General features: G+C 41.3%; 1 protein-coding gene across 2 annotated transcripts; it reads left to right on the top strand.

Moving 5' to 3' along the window:
- The first annotated feature begins 13773 nt into the window (after positions 1 to 13773).
- Positions 13774 to 16035, top strand: sox17 (SRY-box transcription factor 17). Of its 2 annotated transcripts, XM_036521624.1 has the most exons (3): positions 13774 to 13849; positions 14166 to 14309; positions 14889 to 16033. In XM_036521624.1, exons 2-3 carry the CDS (start codon positions 14216 to 14218, stop codon positions 15770 to 15772), a joined length of 978 nt encoding a protein of 325 aa, XP_036377517.1. In that variant the 5' UTR covers positions 13774 to 13849; positions 14166 to 14215; the 3' UTR covers positions 15773 to 16033. The 2 variants fall into 2 exon arrangements, with proteins under 2 accessions (XP_036377517.1, XP_036377516.1); XM_036521623.1 differs by having other exon boundaries at positions 13780 to 14309; positions 14889 to 16035.
- The last annotated feature ends 230 nt before the right edge of the window (positions 16036 to 16265 follow it).

Genomic DNA, 16265 nt, shown 5'->3' with positions numbered 1-16265 from the left:
GGATTGTATTTAACTATGGGAAACAGGTGTCAGTTGGACCAGTGCCATCACAAACAAGTAGGCCCCTCAGACCTAATTTAGACACTCAGGTCCTTCCTCCAGCTTGCCAGGTTTCCAGTTGATTTCACATAGAGGCACAGCCAGCATGAGGGAACACGTCTACCTGGAGGACAAAACAATACCTCAGCCAGTCCCCCTGCCTGGGCCAAGACAGGCGACTGAAGTGAAATGTCACAAATCAAATCGAACCAAAATACGGGATATAAGCAGAAGTGACTGAGAGCATAGTTCCCCTGGTCACCCCTTCCTCTCTCGCCCCCTTCCCCCACCCCCAGCTGCACTGCTCCCCTCTCAGGCCTGATAGCTCTTCCTTCCTGACCTCTCATGGCTTCCTGCCCCCGCTCTTATCACAGCAGAAAACGTGACTGCGTCTCAGCTCAGCTCCCACTCGCCACCAACACCTTAAATGGAAGTGTTTGGCTCGGTCCGGCACAAATGCTCACAGGCGAGTGTCACCTGCGCAGCAAAGTTAATGGACTTATTTATCATAAACAATATAGTTCCCATTTCACAACCCAAAGAGGAACAGCAAATTTCATAAGTTGGGACCATTTCACTTGTGTTTTTAATGCAGACAAATTCACTCTCATTGGCATTATCAACTGATTCCCAGTTAAGCGCTTTCCTCTTTGTTCCAGAAGCCAGCAGAGAAATTTTGATTCAGTTTATAAATCTGTGCTTTACTTCAGAGTACTGTAACAGACAAGAAATACATCCTCTATCAGACTTCCTCCCCCATTTCAGAGGGAAAGTACCTACAAGTTTTTAACTTCCACAGTGTTAGGTAGAGCCAGTAAGTCTTGAGGAATATGAATTAGCAGTTTTAAAATGTCCCCCCTGCGTTCATGTTTGTCCGCATTGTACAGGCGTTCATCATAATTTCAGGTATTTTATCACTAATTGATACAGATATGTTACTTTCACAAACCATTTGCCATTACTTGCTGGATTGGTTTGCTCTTGCTTCTTGGTAACTAATGTCAGTATAAAATGGGTAACTCTGCATTTACCTTTTGAAAGCTTGGAAATGCAAAAATAAGAGTGTCTGCCAGGTAACTAAATGTAACTATGAAAGAAAGCTGTATTTGACCAATGGCTGGTGAGTTTGCATTTATTCACAACTCATTTGAGGGACCTCTAATAATGTTACTGTTCCAAAATGAAATATTTCTGTTATTGGTTGGATTGCTGATTTATGACACAGAGATGTCATACATCCATAGCGCACATCCAAGTCTGGGGATGTCTTGAGTCGATTTGGGAATGCTCCTTGCATGTTATATTTATTGTTGCTGTATGGCAGAGATGCCAGATTGTGGTCTGCCTGTGGCTGATAGTGGCTGTGTTATTGTAAGGGCACAAGGCCATCTGATAACACTCCACACTCTGTAGCATCAAGCGATAAGAAATGTTTTGGATGGGAGAAAGCCAGAATATGGAACCCGCCAAACAAAGTCAACAATAACAACAAAGTTCAAGGTCCAGTTTTGGTCCTGTGACCAGTATTTCATGCGGTTATTTGGCTCACGATGGAGGAAAAGTTTCAGTTTGCGACAGTGTTTTTCATCTGACCATTGAAGATAGTGGATGTGTTATATTGTGTCTGAGCATCTCACGATTACCTTGTAAAGCAAAGGGAAACTGCTCAGCTGACCTGGGTCACCACAGTTCTGATCCAGGGTTGCTGAATGACTTTAGGGACCATGGTTAATGAATAAATATGAAAAGAGATTGCAATTTTTCTCTGATGTTACATTGTAACTCCTTGAAAGGAACGGCCAGTATCAAAATGCTATAACACGAATGATGAGTGCTCGGGCATAAATGTACTATATCAGTCTTTATCTGCACAAATCAGAGACTGAGGAATTATGTTTATTGACTATTGACTTATTAGACAAAAAATGTAAATAAAGTCTTAATTGTTTCAAAGTACCTTTCAGTGTAACTTTACTCAGAAAGGGTATTCAAATAAAAATAGATCCTCACTTGCACATTTGTAACCATGGCAATGCATTTTAAGTGTTTCTATCATCACAGAAGCAGATCTAAACAGTGACAAACTTAAAGAAAAGAAGTAAAGAAACTTGATTGCAGAAAAGGTGTATTATTATCATCATGTGAGAATATTGACTGTCACCAAGCCATGTTAATTATCATTGTAATTATATAATTATAGTATACAATTATTATATATAATTATAATACATGTTCACACATCGGGAGAGAGGATGTATTTAAGTGGCTAGCTTACTTTTGGATCAAATTGATAAGATTTTATAGGTTAAGCCGCATGCCAATATTTCCACATATTGTAGGTGACAAGAACATGCGTAGGAGTGTGGGTGAGCTTTGACTCTGAATTCTATGCGGCACAAGGCATTCCTGTAAGAGGTGATATCAGTTTCTATAAGGCAGTATAATACAAGGAACTGCCGGGGGAGGAAGCACACGCGCACCACATATTTCCTCTAATAAACTACAGCTGTGAGAAACAAGCTACAGCACATTAACAGCACAGGAAAAATATTCAGCTTCTTCTTCAAATTATGTATTTTCCTCTATGTGTTAAAAAGTTTGCTTTACTGTTACTTAGACATTAACCTGAAAGATATTTAATATCCATTAAAGAGGTGTTTAGCAATCATTATACAGTAGGTACACTAGCAATGTGGTGAGTGAGGAGGGGAGTAAAGATACTGATTTTGGAATTGAGATGCTATAAATGGGATTATAACTGACTACATTGCTTGTTGAAAATCTTGTAGTTCTAATTCATGTTGAGTTCACATTGAAAAGAAAGAAAAAATGATTACATAATTTCACCTGTAAACTGTACAACTTTGGTACTAAGGAGATATGCTATGAACAGTACACCACATGCTCAACAAACCCCATTTGCAACAAACCATTAAAGGGGAAGTTGTTTTGTTCAGGTGGAAGTAACATATGGTAGCACTTTATTTTTAAAAGGATAAAGTTTTAGAAATCATGGAACTGAAGATGTAGCTTTATTTTTAAACAGAACATTTCTAACACAAACATTCTATGATCAACCAATAAAAGTTCTCTATCTTTATCCATCTTCGAAGCGTGCTGTCTTTAACTTTGATTTCTGCAAATCATTTAATTTTCTTCCACAACATCGTGGATTTGGCAATCTCTGACTTTCAATGAAAATATTATGTAAGTAAAAGGTAACTAGCTTGAAATCACTCCTTACTGTTGAGGACTAAATGCATTATGGGTAGCTTAAATAGAAAGCAACATTTTCAGAAGCACTAAAATAGAAATAAATAAAATGAAACAAACAAACCAAGCATCACAATAGTTTATTGCCATAAAATTGTACCTAAAACAAATGGTGTTCGCATGCCTTTATCCATCAAATGTTTTCAGACTGATTGCTCCCTGCGGTTCAGAGATACAATTGTTTGTAATAGTAGTGTTGCTGGACACAGTAGTATTTCTTATCTCAAAACTTGCAGATAAGTTTTCATTTTCAACCCTGGACTCTGCTGTATTGATCTGAAGATGCTGAACTACACTGAAAGAGGCCGAAAATCCCAGTGGTCTCATGGCATTGATCGGAGGTTACTGCCGCCGGCACGGTGTACAGTTAACACCCAGGGTATCAGCTTTTTGTTCTGGCGCGCAACTTCAGCACCTTGCCAAGCCAAAGGCCACACATGAAAGGGTGCAGATTCTTCGACCGTCTGGGAGATCGATCACCACCCAGACTGTCGCACACAAAAGACTCATTATCCATTTCTACCCATGTAGGGGTATAGGCAAGTGTGCTAGATTAACAATTAACTCATATTAGAGGACTGCACATCACTGTGTCAAACATTTAAGCTTAAACATGATGTAAAATAAAATAGCTACAGAAACAACAAATATGCACACATTCTTCCAAAAACAGAGAAAATGATTTGCCAATGCCAATTTATTCATAGATAAAATATTTATTCAGCATAGTAAAAACAAAAATACTACACATCTATCTCTTACCTTCTAACCTCTATGAAATGTGCTTAAGACACGGCCTGATTAATCTTAGGATGTTACTACATTATACCTTTCCAAAACCATGTCTTAATCCATCATTAACAACAATTATAAAAAAAATACATGCCACTTCACTTCAAATTATGGATCTGCCATTTATCATTTCAGTGTTGTCTTTTCTGGTATGATGACGTTGGGCTGGGTATTGATTCTTTTCACCTTAGTTTTTACCCGGCACATCCTTTAAATTATGGGTCACTGTGACATAGTCCAAAGCAATTGTTTGCTACAGTGGCTGAGGTAAGAATAAACAACAGTCTTGGAAGTGGCCCCTCTCTCTCTCTCTCCACCAAGGTTGCAAGTATTTATCAGCCCAGTATATGACAAGGTGGATGAGTGGACACTGTTTCTGGGAACAGGGGTCAAACACAAGTCAAGTTGTAGATGGCCCTTTTTCATCTCATTGCGAAAGAACAATACTGCCATTAAAATACAATTTATTACAGTTTTCCCACTGACATTCAATCTGATTGTCTCACACACATAATCAGTTTGTCAATGCAGTTAAAAGTGATGGCTGAAATCAGCATGTCCTCCATATGACTGATGAGAGTCTATTTCCAACAAAAAGTAATAAAATAATAAATAATAAAAAACCCTGTCAATTATTATTTTTTGAAAAATTCAGTGCCCACATTCAAATGGTAAAGGTGAATTTGCTCTAGCCTGGTGCCTCTATGTTATCAGTGGGAGAAAGTTTAATGCACCTTTGAAAACAATACAAATTTGAGACAGGGGCCCTGTGGTGACCCCAATAATGTGATAAGTCTTAAAACAACTGCAGGGTCACAGGAAGTCAAACATGACTCTGTCTTCATGGATAAAGTCATAAAAATGATAAACATGTCACACAATTAGCTCTTAGGAAAACAAAGCAATTGTCATTTAAGAGCGGTATTAAGGTCAGGGCAGTAGAAGTGAGGAGATTAAAAGGAAGATTTTGCCCAGTACCTGACCTCTCTGTTCATTTTAATACGGAAACGGTGGGTTTCCTTTTCACCAATGAATTATGCTCACCGTAATGATTTTAGCATTCAGACACAGTTGCACTATTTATAGAGATTGATTTATAAGGGAAGGTATCTCCCCATGACCTCTTTCAAAAGAAAACTGATGACAAAATCACCAATAAATCACAAACATACTCCATGAAAAAGACAGTCTCCCATTAATTTTATTCTGCCTCGCTGCTCAACTTAGAAATAGTTTCCAGTGGGACCCTCACCATCACTTGTAACCGTGTCATCAAATGACGACAGCAGTCTTAAATACTACCTAAGAACAGAAGAATGGCAATCTTAGCAGTGTTCTGAGTTCAACTACAACTTATCACTGAATCAGCATTTTAGGAGAACAGTAACAATGGCTCTGACAAATCATATTTAAACAAAGTTTATTTTTGGTCAGAAACATAAAGCTGCTGTACTCAATTTACAAATAAATTTGTCTGTTTAAAAATATAACTACATAACTTCAGAATCCTGTGCAATATCATAATATTGAGTGAAATTGTTTTAAAAGTACCACTGTTAAACATAACAAAAAAAGTACCACTGTTAAACATATCCAAAGCATGTACTCCACACTGATTGAATACCTTTTAAAATAGAAGTGAAAAGGTCATTTAATATTCTCAAGTGTTCTTTCTCCTGCATCACTTAAAATGGCATTCCTGTGTCATGCCTGCCTTACAAAGCACACATTACAATAGGTCCTTATGCTTTTGTTGACTATCCTGATGAATAGTTCATTTTGTCATTCTGCTCATTCTGTTCTGTTTAAACAGAGCAGCATTCGCCTGTTGAAATGCATGTGAATCTGCGCTTACTTAAGTCACAGTGAAACTATATTATCTGAAATAACGATGAGTGTAAACTAACCACACCATAAATGCATTCAGGAAAGTGAAAGGTTTTGATTATTTTGCTTTGTGTTTCCTTGTTAGTGTTGGTTGAACTCTTGCAGCTCACAGATCCAAAGGTCAGAACAACTTTTGGTCAAAAGTCTCCAAACATCCTTGTGTTAGCATGACGAAAGGAATATTTAACGTTTGTCTTGGACACCCAAAATGAGTCCAGTCGAACAGATTGAAGGTAAAGGCACACCAGTTGGGCCATGAGGAAATTTACATCTCCGCGCTCAGCTTTTTTTTTTTAAAGAAAAAAGGAAGCATACTGGTTTTATGACAACCGAATCTGAGGGTGCCTGACGGCTGCTTGCGCCGCGAGGACAAAAATGGACAAAGAAGCAAGCGGCCGGAGTGCATTCCTGCCCCTGAAACAATGAGCAGAGAGTGTTTTTCTTTGTGCGAGGTGCATATCCTCGCGCACCCCTTCCTCAGGGCCGGAGTGTGTGCTCCTGGCTGGAGGAGCGTTCCCAGAGCTGCCCTTGGGACCGAGCGTCTGCCCACAGGACGCTGCGGCGCTTCCCTCATCTGCCCCCTGCACAGACGCCAAACTGCCCTGCTCGCACACACAACCGCACGGTTTCTGCCTGGCTCCTGTCCAGACAGACGCCGCCCCACCCCGCTGAAGGAGTCCCTACACCCAGCTCATGACGGTCTTCTGGTTGTCCTCAAAGTTCTCAGTTTGAAGGATCGAATTGAATTGAATACATTTCTCACATCAACACATGCTGTTTTTTTCTTTAACTTTTAACATTATGTGTATCTTAGATGTCATGAGGACTGTTTGACACAGAAGGGCAAAATGGCATGGAAAACCAGTTTAAACTTGTTAAACATATTTTAGTTCAGTGGAGCCATTCACCTCTGAGCTCCACCTTCCAACACTCCCTCCAGGTGTTGCATGGTAGTCTCCCCACACACTCCCCTCTCATTATATTAGGATGGCCAACCACCTTTTGTAAACCTGGCTACACTGGCTACAGCTTTTTGTTTATTAATTCGTGTTATTTAGCTAATGTCCAGGGACCATCAGCGACGAGTGTTTGGCTGAGAAACAAAGTGTGGAACCCCACCGGTCAGCATGCATGGGTTAAGGGTCCACACTCTGAGAGAGAGAAAAGAGAAGAGCTTCTAGTGGTCTGCTGTCATTCTTCCTCTATGTCCACTCTAGAGCTTTCAGAATGACACTGAGGTCAGAGTCCTCTCTCTGAGGTCACAGATTCCCACCAGTCAACATGATGGGAACAAGGGACAATGTGTAACCACACCCCACAGAAACATGGCCTTTCACTTCACGTAATTACAACCAGGGAGCATTTTTAAAATGATCATTTTCATAGGGATCATGAACAAAAGGGTCTTTACTATACTGTATACCACAGAATATCTAATTACTGAATAAAACTATATAAAAATAGTACATGATTTTGTTTGATTTCAATGGCAAACTTGATGATAACATCAGTCTGAAGTTTGATTTTCTATATATAGTACATAGAGAAATCTCAGGCTTGTTTACATAGAATCCATTCAGGGTGAAAAATGGACATAATTATCACTCTGTGTACCTACAGTCGCGTTTCTAATACCAATTATCCAGTAATTCAGCATGAATATCAATCCACATGTTCGTTTCCTGCAATCCTCATAGGATTACAAACAAAGTATTAATTGGAGTTATGTATTTCCATAACCCTTAAAAATGTATGGACTTTAATATGATTTATGAAGCACTTATGTTCAGTTATAAACCACATACTTAACCCTCACTTGTGTGGACGCCCTCTATGTGTACTACAGGGAGGTGGAATGCCTGTGGGAAGTCCATTGAGACTACAGAAATAAGAGATAATGCAGAAATATTTCACATTTCCCATTCTCTGGTATCAGTGCTGGTCTCTGGGTTGTGCTTTAAAAAATGCACTAAGAGGAAAAGTGACACAATTCAATCTTTGGGAATCTTCAGGGCCAGCAAATCAAGCACTGTTCAGACAATTGTTTTCCATTGTTGATAATTTGTGGAGATTTTGTGATTAAAAAACAGTAAGCAACCCAATCTAAGGTAAAGACAGAAGGAGCCGGCCATTGAGACCGGGTAGACTAGGTTTGATTTAGAGCCTGTTTTCATAAAGATTGACGAGTAAAGTCAATATAATGCTTTTGTCAATTTGTACATTTTTGTTCAGAAGTACAGAAAAAAAAACATTATATGCAGCATATGGTTTAAATAAATCATATAAGCAATTTCTTCAGCACTACAGATAATTATTCAAGTTGGTCTGTTAATTAAATCTTATTTTTGAATTTGAAAGTGACATTAATTAAATCTCAGGTGGCTCAGTTTGACAAGTTAAAGTGTGAAATTACAGTACAGATGACTAAAGTGTGGATGGTGTCTGTGCTATTATAGCCAAGCACCTGTTTAAACATACACTTTCCTCATTCTTAGGCAGGTGTGAAAGAGTCATCAGCTGACAAAATAAAAAATCTTGACAAACAAAGCAACTTTAGAAATTGTCATTTACAATTGTAAACATAAGTTTACATCTCTCACATTAAGTAAAAAAAATAGCTGTCATTACTTTAGGAACATCTCAACAAGCAAACAACTGATCTTAACTTAATATCAAGACTAATATGGGGATAAAGCTTTACTTTTTATTTACTGAATGTTGCTTTAAAATGTGAAATTGAAAATATGTTGACATGACATAATCAGACAGTGAAAACAGAGGAACTGACAACCCCTCAAAAAGCTGTATCCATCGTCTCCCAATTCAAAGTGTTTAACGATAAACCTTTGCCCTTCCACGCTTTTGACCAAGTTCAGGCATTCAAGTGTACAGGGCCCCTTGGGATTTGAATGAAGTGCTAACACATATACGGCTTCCCTATGACTAATTAAAACTAACACAGCAGCCCCAGAACTCAACACAAAGGAGTCGGGGGTTGCATTGTGCAATTCCCAAGAAAGCAGCTCCGCAGACTTTTATATAGCTAGTCTGGCGACCAACTGCTCGCGAGTGTGTCAGAACTCACTTGGAAGGCGGACAGTTTGTGCTGCTACGCCAAGGACAGGAAGTGCTCAGCGTTGCAGTAGCCGTGGCTGGAACTGAGATAATGCCATTGTATAAGCAGGCCGAGTGACCTCTCCCTGTGTGGAGAGCCCCAACGCCTGGCGTCTGGTTCCCTGGCTCCCTCCCAGCCGCGGGCTCCCCAGGCTGGGTGGGGGTGGGGGTGTCCCCCACCCTCCAAAGAGTCTACACTGCGCCTCACCTTGCAGAGGAAATCTGGCCGCAACTCCAGACTTTATGGCTTCTCCTTCAAAAGCACGCTTTTCTCTCTCCCACCCACTCACCCACCCAGCGAGCGCGCACACATGCACACACGAGATGGGGGGGGGGGGGGAAGAGAAACTATTTAAAGTCATCGGCAGTAAAATGGATGATGACAGTGTTATTGCGGAGATCCTGTCCCGATGCGGAGTGGAACACCGCCCTTTTTCTAAAGCTTTGCCCGCACCATCCTCGTGTTCCCCTCCATGGACCCCCCACCCCATCCCACCCCAACACCACCCACCCCAGGCAGGGTGGACGGAGGGCTTTGCAAAACCAACATTCATATTTCTGTCATTCCTCTTTGACCCGATGGAGACGCCGCACTGCCCTGACCACATTGCATCTGACAGTATTTGTGTTGCACAGCAGGAACAATCTGAGGACAGATGGAGCAAAGAGTGACCGCGCAGGTTAGGTTCTGCTCAGGCTGATAAGAGCCGACCCACTCTTTAGTTGTTTTCCATTTCTGACCAGAATGGCCCTGATGTTGTCATGGGTACGATATGTTATCACATGGTTATTTCATTTTGTTCACAGCATCTTATTAAAACACACACCACTGTGCTTTCTGGGTAGGACTGACACTGTTCTTTACCTGGCCTCTACTGATTGAATTAGGACCCCCTCTCACCTCTTGTTATTTTCTTTCCTTATCATGGATTGTGGTTTATCATGGGATCTTGGGCCCAGACTGAGAAGTCATGTTAAGGGGAACATTTTGAAAATAACAACAGAACTAATGTGTCTATTTTAAGTTTCCATGAGAGGGGGTACATAAGTCTCACTTGGCTGGCAGGTCAGTTTTGATTGATTGAAATGTAATAATCTAACAGGGGAAGCCAAGTGATTGAGCACAACTGAACTCAAATGGAATGCATTTCAAGATGCATATCCTGTTTGAACGAGAATCATAATTAGAAGAGACTGCACAAATTCAATTATTGACTACATGGTGTCTGTACCTTTACTGCACACAAACTCCTCAGCAAAGCATCCTAGTCATTCAACAAAGGAGCCAGCTCAGCCCCTTCTGCTGCCTTCTTCTGCACTGCTACGCCTAGATTTTCCAAACTGGGATATGCCCTGAATCAGAGCTCTTCGACATGCTGATCTCTGCATTCACATTCAGGCCTTCGGCGGGCACTCTTATCAAGAGCAATTCACACAAGAGCTTTCAATAGGGTTAGGCAATTAATCTGCTTGGCAATCTCTGACTCAGAAGTTCTCAGTGAACTAGCCAGAGATTGGCTTGGATGTGTTATTTTGGGATATGGCATCTGAAGTTAGCTTGTAGTAATAATTATACTGTCGTAATTAGGAATGCTCTTATTTTGCCCTTTTTTTTTTACAATCAGTATGTTGTAATTGTTTTTTGATTGTACTATAAGCCTTTCAATGTAATCTGTATTTTTTGTATCAAAATTCTATAAATTACCATAGATGAGGACATCTGACAAATATTCAAGTGAAAAATGAAAATACCGCTGTTCACTTAATGCACTTTCCATGAGGTGTTGTGTGTATTGCAGATCAATCTGGGAAATACCAAAGGGAGAAGTGATACTGTTTTTGAGAAACACTTCCTACAAAGCGCAATGTTCAAAGTAGATGAACCACCACCTGAAATCAATTCTGATGTATCCACGTCAATAATTTGTTTATAGGCTGTAGTAGTGAAAAGAGTTATCAATTATCTTTCTTGCCTGTATTGTTATGCTTTTGATTCTAATTTTAAGTCAAGCAGCTAACACCTAATGCCAGCTTGTCATCATATTTAGATGATATAGTAGGCTAGGCCATCGGAACATCTTCACATAACTTGCTGCAAATGCCCACAGATTTTGTTGCAGCCTAGGCATTTGCAAAGTATCCCTCACTGACATGATATAAAACATCACCATGGAGAAATATTCAGTTATCAAATGTACACCGAGGTTCAACCACGCTTTTGGAAATACAGAACTTTTCTGTTTTCATTTTGGTCTCATGATAATCAGCTGAGAGTAACACCAACATGCAGGAGACTTACCTTTCATTTTCTAAAAATAGCTGTTCTGCATTTCATCGCACCCAATTTCCCCTATGGCCTGAGAACGTGCTCAAGCGACACTGCATATGCGCGCGCATGTGTGTGTGTGTGTGTGTGTGTGTGTGTGTGCGTGTGTGTGTGTGTGTGTGTGTGTGTGTGTGTGTGTGTCTGTATCTGTATCTGTGTGTGAGTTCTCCATTTACCTGCCTGGTCACCTAAATGCAACTGAAATCTGATGAAGTGCAATAGTGTCAATGTCCAATAGAATTTTAAACAGTAAAGCTATACTAACTCCATATATAACTTGAAATAAAAACAGTAACTATCAATATGGCTTAAATACTTTAATCCTGTATGGTCAGAGGGAAGGAAATGGCTTGTTTGCATTCACGTTTATATGAAATCCAATCTTGTAAGTATGGTGTGAAAGATGTTTGTTACAAAGTTCAAAGATGACAATCACTTTTTTTCTTTTTTGTGTAGATAGCACGACTGGCAATGTTGTTAGCTTCCTGGTAATGGATAAGACTTCCTTTGAGAACTCAGACATTTACACAAGCATCCCCCAACTATGCCACATACACACTCACACACTCACACACATACACACACACACACACACCTACAGGAAGACAGAATACAGGAGCCAGGACCATGCGAACAAACTCCGCCGGCCCGACATTTTAACCCCGTCTTCACCTGTATCGTAGCTGGCCTGTGAGAAGACTTTGATGTGGTGTGTCTCATCAGGCCCCCCCCCCCCCCCTCCCCTTTCCATTGTTTTCGCTGCTTGTTTAACCCACACCCCCCCCCCCCCCCAACACCCCCCCCCCTCTACAATGTGGCTGCTTCTGTTAGTATGGCAGTCTACAGGTGAAGCATGACTCAGAGAAAACCCCCTGTGATGCTACTTAGAAGAAGTAGAAATCAAAATACATATGTAAATGCTAATATCAGAAATACAAGTTTTTACTACACATACTGTCAGCTTTAGTGGGCTAATATCCCAGACTATCCTGCTTGTGAGGAACTCTGACCCACATCTGTTATGTGTTGATTGCCATCATTGACGGTTTGTCTTGCATCCAATCAGAAATTTGTGACATCGTGCAGACTGGAACGCAGACAGAAATATTAAGAGATTTGGCAAGCATAATCGTTTGAACACCGGCCAAATATGTAACTTAAATCTGTTTATAAAGCTCAGTTTGTATGCGTACAAACTTGAATCTGACAGCTTCCGGCATATCTTAATATGACAGTATATTATACGGAAAGCAATATACAGTACACAGACTCGTTAAAAGTGCGAATGGCGTGGGCCAGTGCTGATGTAGGCATCACTAGTCGATATTGCCAAAAATGTCCCCACTGTCAGCATGCCTTTTTTTGTCTTTCAGAGGTGTGATGCACTTTACAGACAACAAAGGGTGTTAGGTGAATGTTTATTTAATCTCCTTCGACTGTTTGCAAATGTAGCCTGCTATCAAGTGTTCCATAATAAAAAAAGATCTGTTAATCCTTAATTAACCGTTCTTTTGATGTTACTGGGTGGAGTACAGCATTCGCCATCATTCCCTCTAGAATTTTATCGATTGCCAAAAATGCGGTAATGGTTCAGGTTGTAAATTAGCAATCTAATTTAACAGTAAAAAAAAAAATTCGCATATTTATTCTGCCATGGACATCTGTTTCCTCAATTTAACATTCCAATACACAAGGATCAGTTACGTCGTAGAGCGTCTGCATCCTAAGAAAAAGTGAGAAACAGGTTCCTACGACGACGAAACCAACAGGTGTGTTGTCAATTTTAATATGAATGTATCACAACCCTTCGGCAAGACGAGTTTAGGGGTGAGCTCATGTGTTATCTGCCGTACTTCTGGGGCCTCTTTTGAATATACAGAGGCATTGCATACTTAGAAAACTAGACTATATTCTTCTTATTGTTCTCGAAACTATACCTACATCTAGATTTCGTAGTTTATGCCAAAGTCTGGCAAAGGTAGATGTTCTTTTCTTGCGTTCAAAACACATTTCATTGTGAGAACAATTACATTTGTTACTTGGCGAACCGTGGTAATTCCGTGGTAAGTCATTTGATCTTGTGGATTTTTAAAATAATTTCAAATCAAAAGGTATTTTTGTCTGACAGACGGAGTTTTGACTGTCAACTTTCCCCCTCGGCACAATAAGCATATGGAGAGTAACATGTCTCCACGGGTGGCGAAGCTCCCAAAAACGGTTAACAGGCGGAGAGTATTTCCAACTTCTTACACCTTTGCGGGATAGGACCCTCCCACCTCGCCGTGATTGGCTGTTGATATTGTTAAAGTACCTCAAGCCACTCCAATGTGTCAGGCAGAAAAGGAACTACTGCCGTGGGACATCATCCACCAACCCGCCGCTAACGCAACGAATTTCGAGTGTTCTTCCAAACCGTCGGTATGCATAGTTTACGGTTACCTTAAAGTCTTTATTTAAACGTTGTAGTTGTTCAACTGAAATTTCTAATTGACCGTTACTACTGTACTACCGTACTTTTTGCATACCCTTACTCAAACAGAAAGTTGCCGTTCAGCCTCAGTAGCTCGGAGCTGAACAGAAATGAGCAGTCCTGATGCTGGGTATGCAAGTGACGATCAGACCCAGGCAAGGTGTGCGATGTCAATCATGATGCCTGGTATCGGACACTGTCAGTGGACAGATCCCCTCAGTCCTCTGGGGGAGGCGAAGATCAAAAGCGAATCGTGTTCCACAGGCTCCGGGAATCAGAGCAGAGGAAAGAGCGAGCCGCGGATCCGGCGACCCATGAATGCGTTCATGGTGTGGGCGAAAGACGAACGCAAGCGGCTGGCACAGCAAAACCCAGATTTGCACAATGCAGAGTTAAGCAAAATGCTGGGTAAGTAGTTACTTTTTTGTTGTTTTCAGCTTTGGGAATTCGGAAACCCCATTCATTCCTTTACCGAGTGATACGTGTGCAATGATTCGTTGTTACATAAGTAAGTTTAATTACAGTAAAGTGTTGCGAACCTGGAGATTAATGTTACCAGAAGCTTAAAACGATTAAATGTATTTTCCTGGATGAATGTTTTGCAGAGTTAGTACTTGGTCATGGCTGTTGAGTAAAGCGATTTCACTGAAAAAAAAATTACAAGCAGGTCAGATTTTAATGGTGAAGCGTAGCAAATGAACTTATCAGCACATTACTGATATGTTCTGTTCCACAACATTTACAAATTTATAGAGACATCTATTATTATTGATGTTTCAATTAAATTTTTACTCAAGTATGAAATAACAAGCCGTTTTAGGGTAATTGTTACCCCTCCGAATGGCGATCATTAAAATAATTATGATGTCATTTTAAAATATCTTCCAGTCATTAGTAAATCGGTGAGCTATTTTAAAACACACCACCAGGCTGTATTTCCATTTCCACTTCCAAAACCTGACCAGAACTTTTGCTCTCGTGCTTCAGGGAAGTCTTGGAAAGCCCTGCCGGTGGCCGAGAAGCGGCCGTTTGTGGAGGAGGCTGAGCGCCTACGAGTGCAGCACATGCAGGATCACCCCAACTACAAGTACCGGCCGCGCCGGAGGAAGCAGGTGAAGCGGATTAAGCGGCTGGACTCCGGGTTCCTGGTGCACGGCGTGTCCGATCACCAGGGCTCGGCGCTTGGGGGCGATGGACGAGTGTGCGTGGAAAACCTGGGCGTGAACTACCACGAGCACGGCTACCAGGTGCCTGGTCAGCTGCCCCAGCTGGGCCACTACCGGGAACCCCAGGCCATGGGGGGCCACTTTGAGTCGTACAACCTGCCCACCCCCGACACCTCCCCTCTGGACGTCGTGGAGAACGACTCGGTGTTTTTCCCTCCGCATGCCCAAGAGGACTGTCACATGATGCCCGCTTATGCCTACCACCCGCAAGCCGCTGACTACCCCGCCCAGGAACATCACCCCGGCCCCCTGATGCACAGGCATCTGCCCTCGGTGGAGCAGGCAGGGCAGGGGGGCTCGTTGGCTGGTTTTGTGGGCTGCCCCAACCCTCTGGCCATGTACTACAGCCAGCACTGTAGCTCGAGTAACCCCAAGCGCCACCAGGGCCACCAGGCCGGACAGCTCTCTCCCCCGCCCGACTCCCACCCCGCAGAGAACGTGGAGCAGATGCACCAGTCGGAGCTCCTGGGGGATGTGGACCGAAATGAGTTTGAGCAGTACCTGAACTCTTCCATTAGGCCAGACCTTGCAGGGTTGTCCTTTGCCGGGCACGAATCGAACATACCCACTTCAGAGAGTCTAATTTCCTCCGTTCTCTCTGATGCCAGCACAGCCGTGTATTACTGCAATTACAATAACGCGTAAACTGAACCTTCCCCCAGACTGTCTTCTTAGAAATTACTTCCAAGTGGTCAGTAAAGTGACAGTATGATATGGTCAAAACACAACTCCCATGACTGAAACAATAAGAGTCAGAAATTGTCATTTGATGTTTCTGTTGAGGAGTTAGGCAAGTTTAATGATGTCTCAGCAAAAGGTCAACTGAAACCATATTAAATAAGAAAGAAAAGCAGCTGTGCTTCTTTGCCCATTTGGCTGTTTGTGATAAAATAAAAAAAAATCTGTATTTGAACAGGAGAGAAATGTCTCTTATAAATACATGAAATCTGTAAATAGTTTTTGATTAAGAAAAAAAACTGTACAGTTTAGTATTTGTAAGGTGTATGTATAGGTGTTTTATACTTTTGCACTTTTGAAAATAAAATCTGATTAGAAAAAAGAAGTCTTGTAACCTATTTTGAATTGGTTCTCTTTATCAATAATGCGATTTTTTTTCTTATCTTAACCAGCTAGAGAT

The sequence above is a fragment of the Megalops cyprinoides genome, chromosome 2, assembly GCF_013368585.1.
Source record: "Megalops cyprinoides isolate fMegCyp1 chromosome 2, fMegCyp1.pri, whole genome shotgun sequence".
Lineage (NCBI taxonomy): Eukaryota > Metazoa > Chordata > Actinopteri > Elopiformes > Megalopidae > Megalops > Megalops cyprinoides.
Note: the sequence above shows the minus strand (reverse complement) of the source record. Positions and strands in the feature narration are given on the sequence as shown.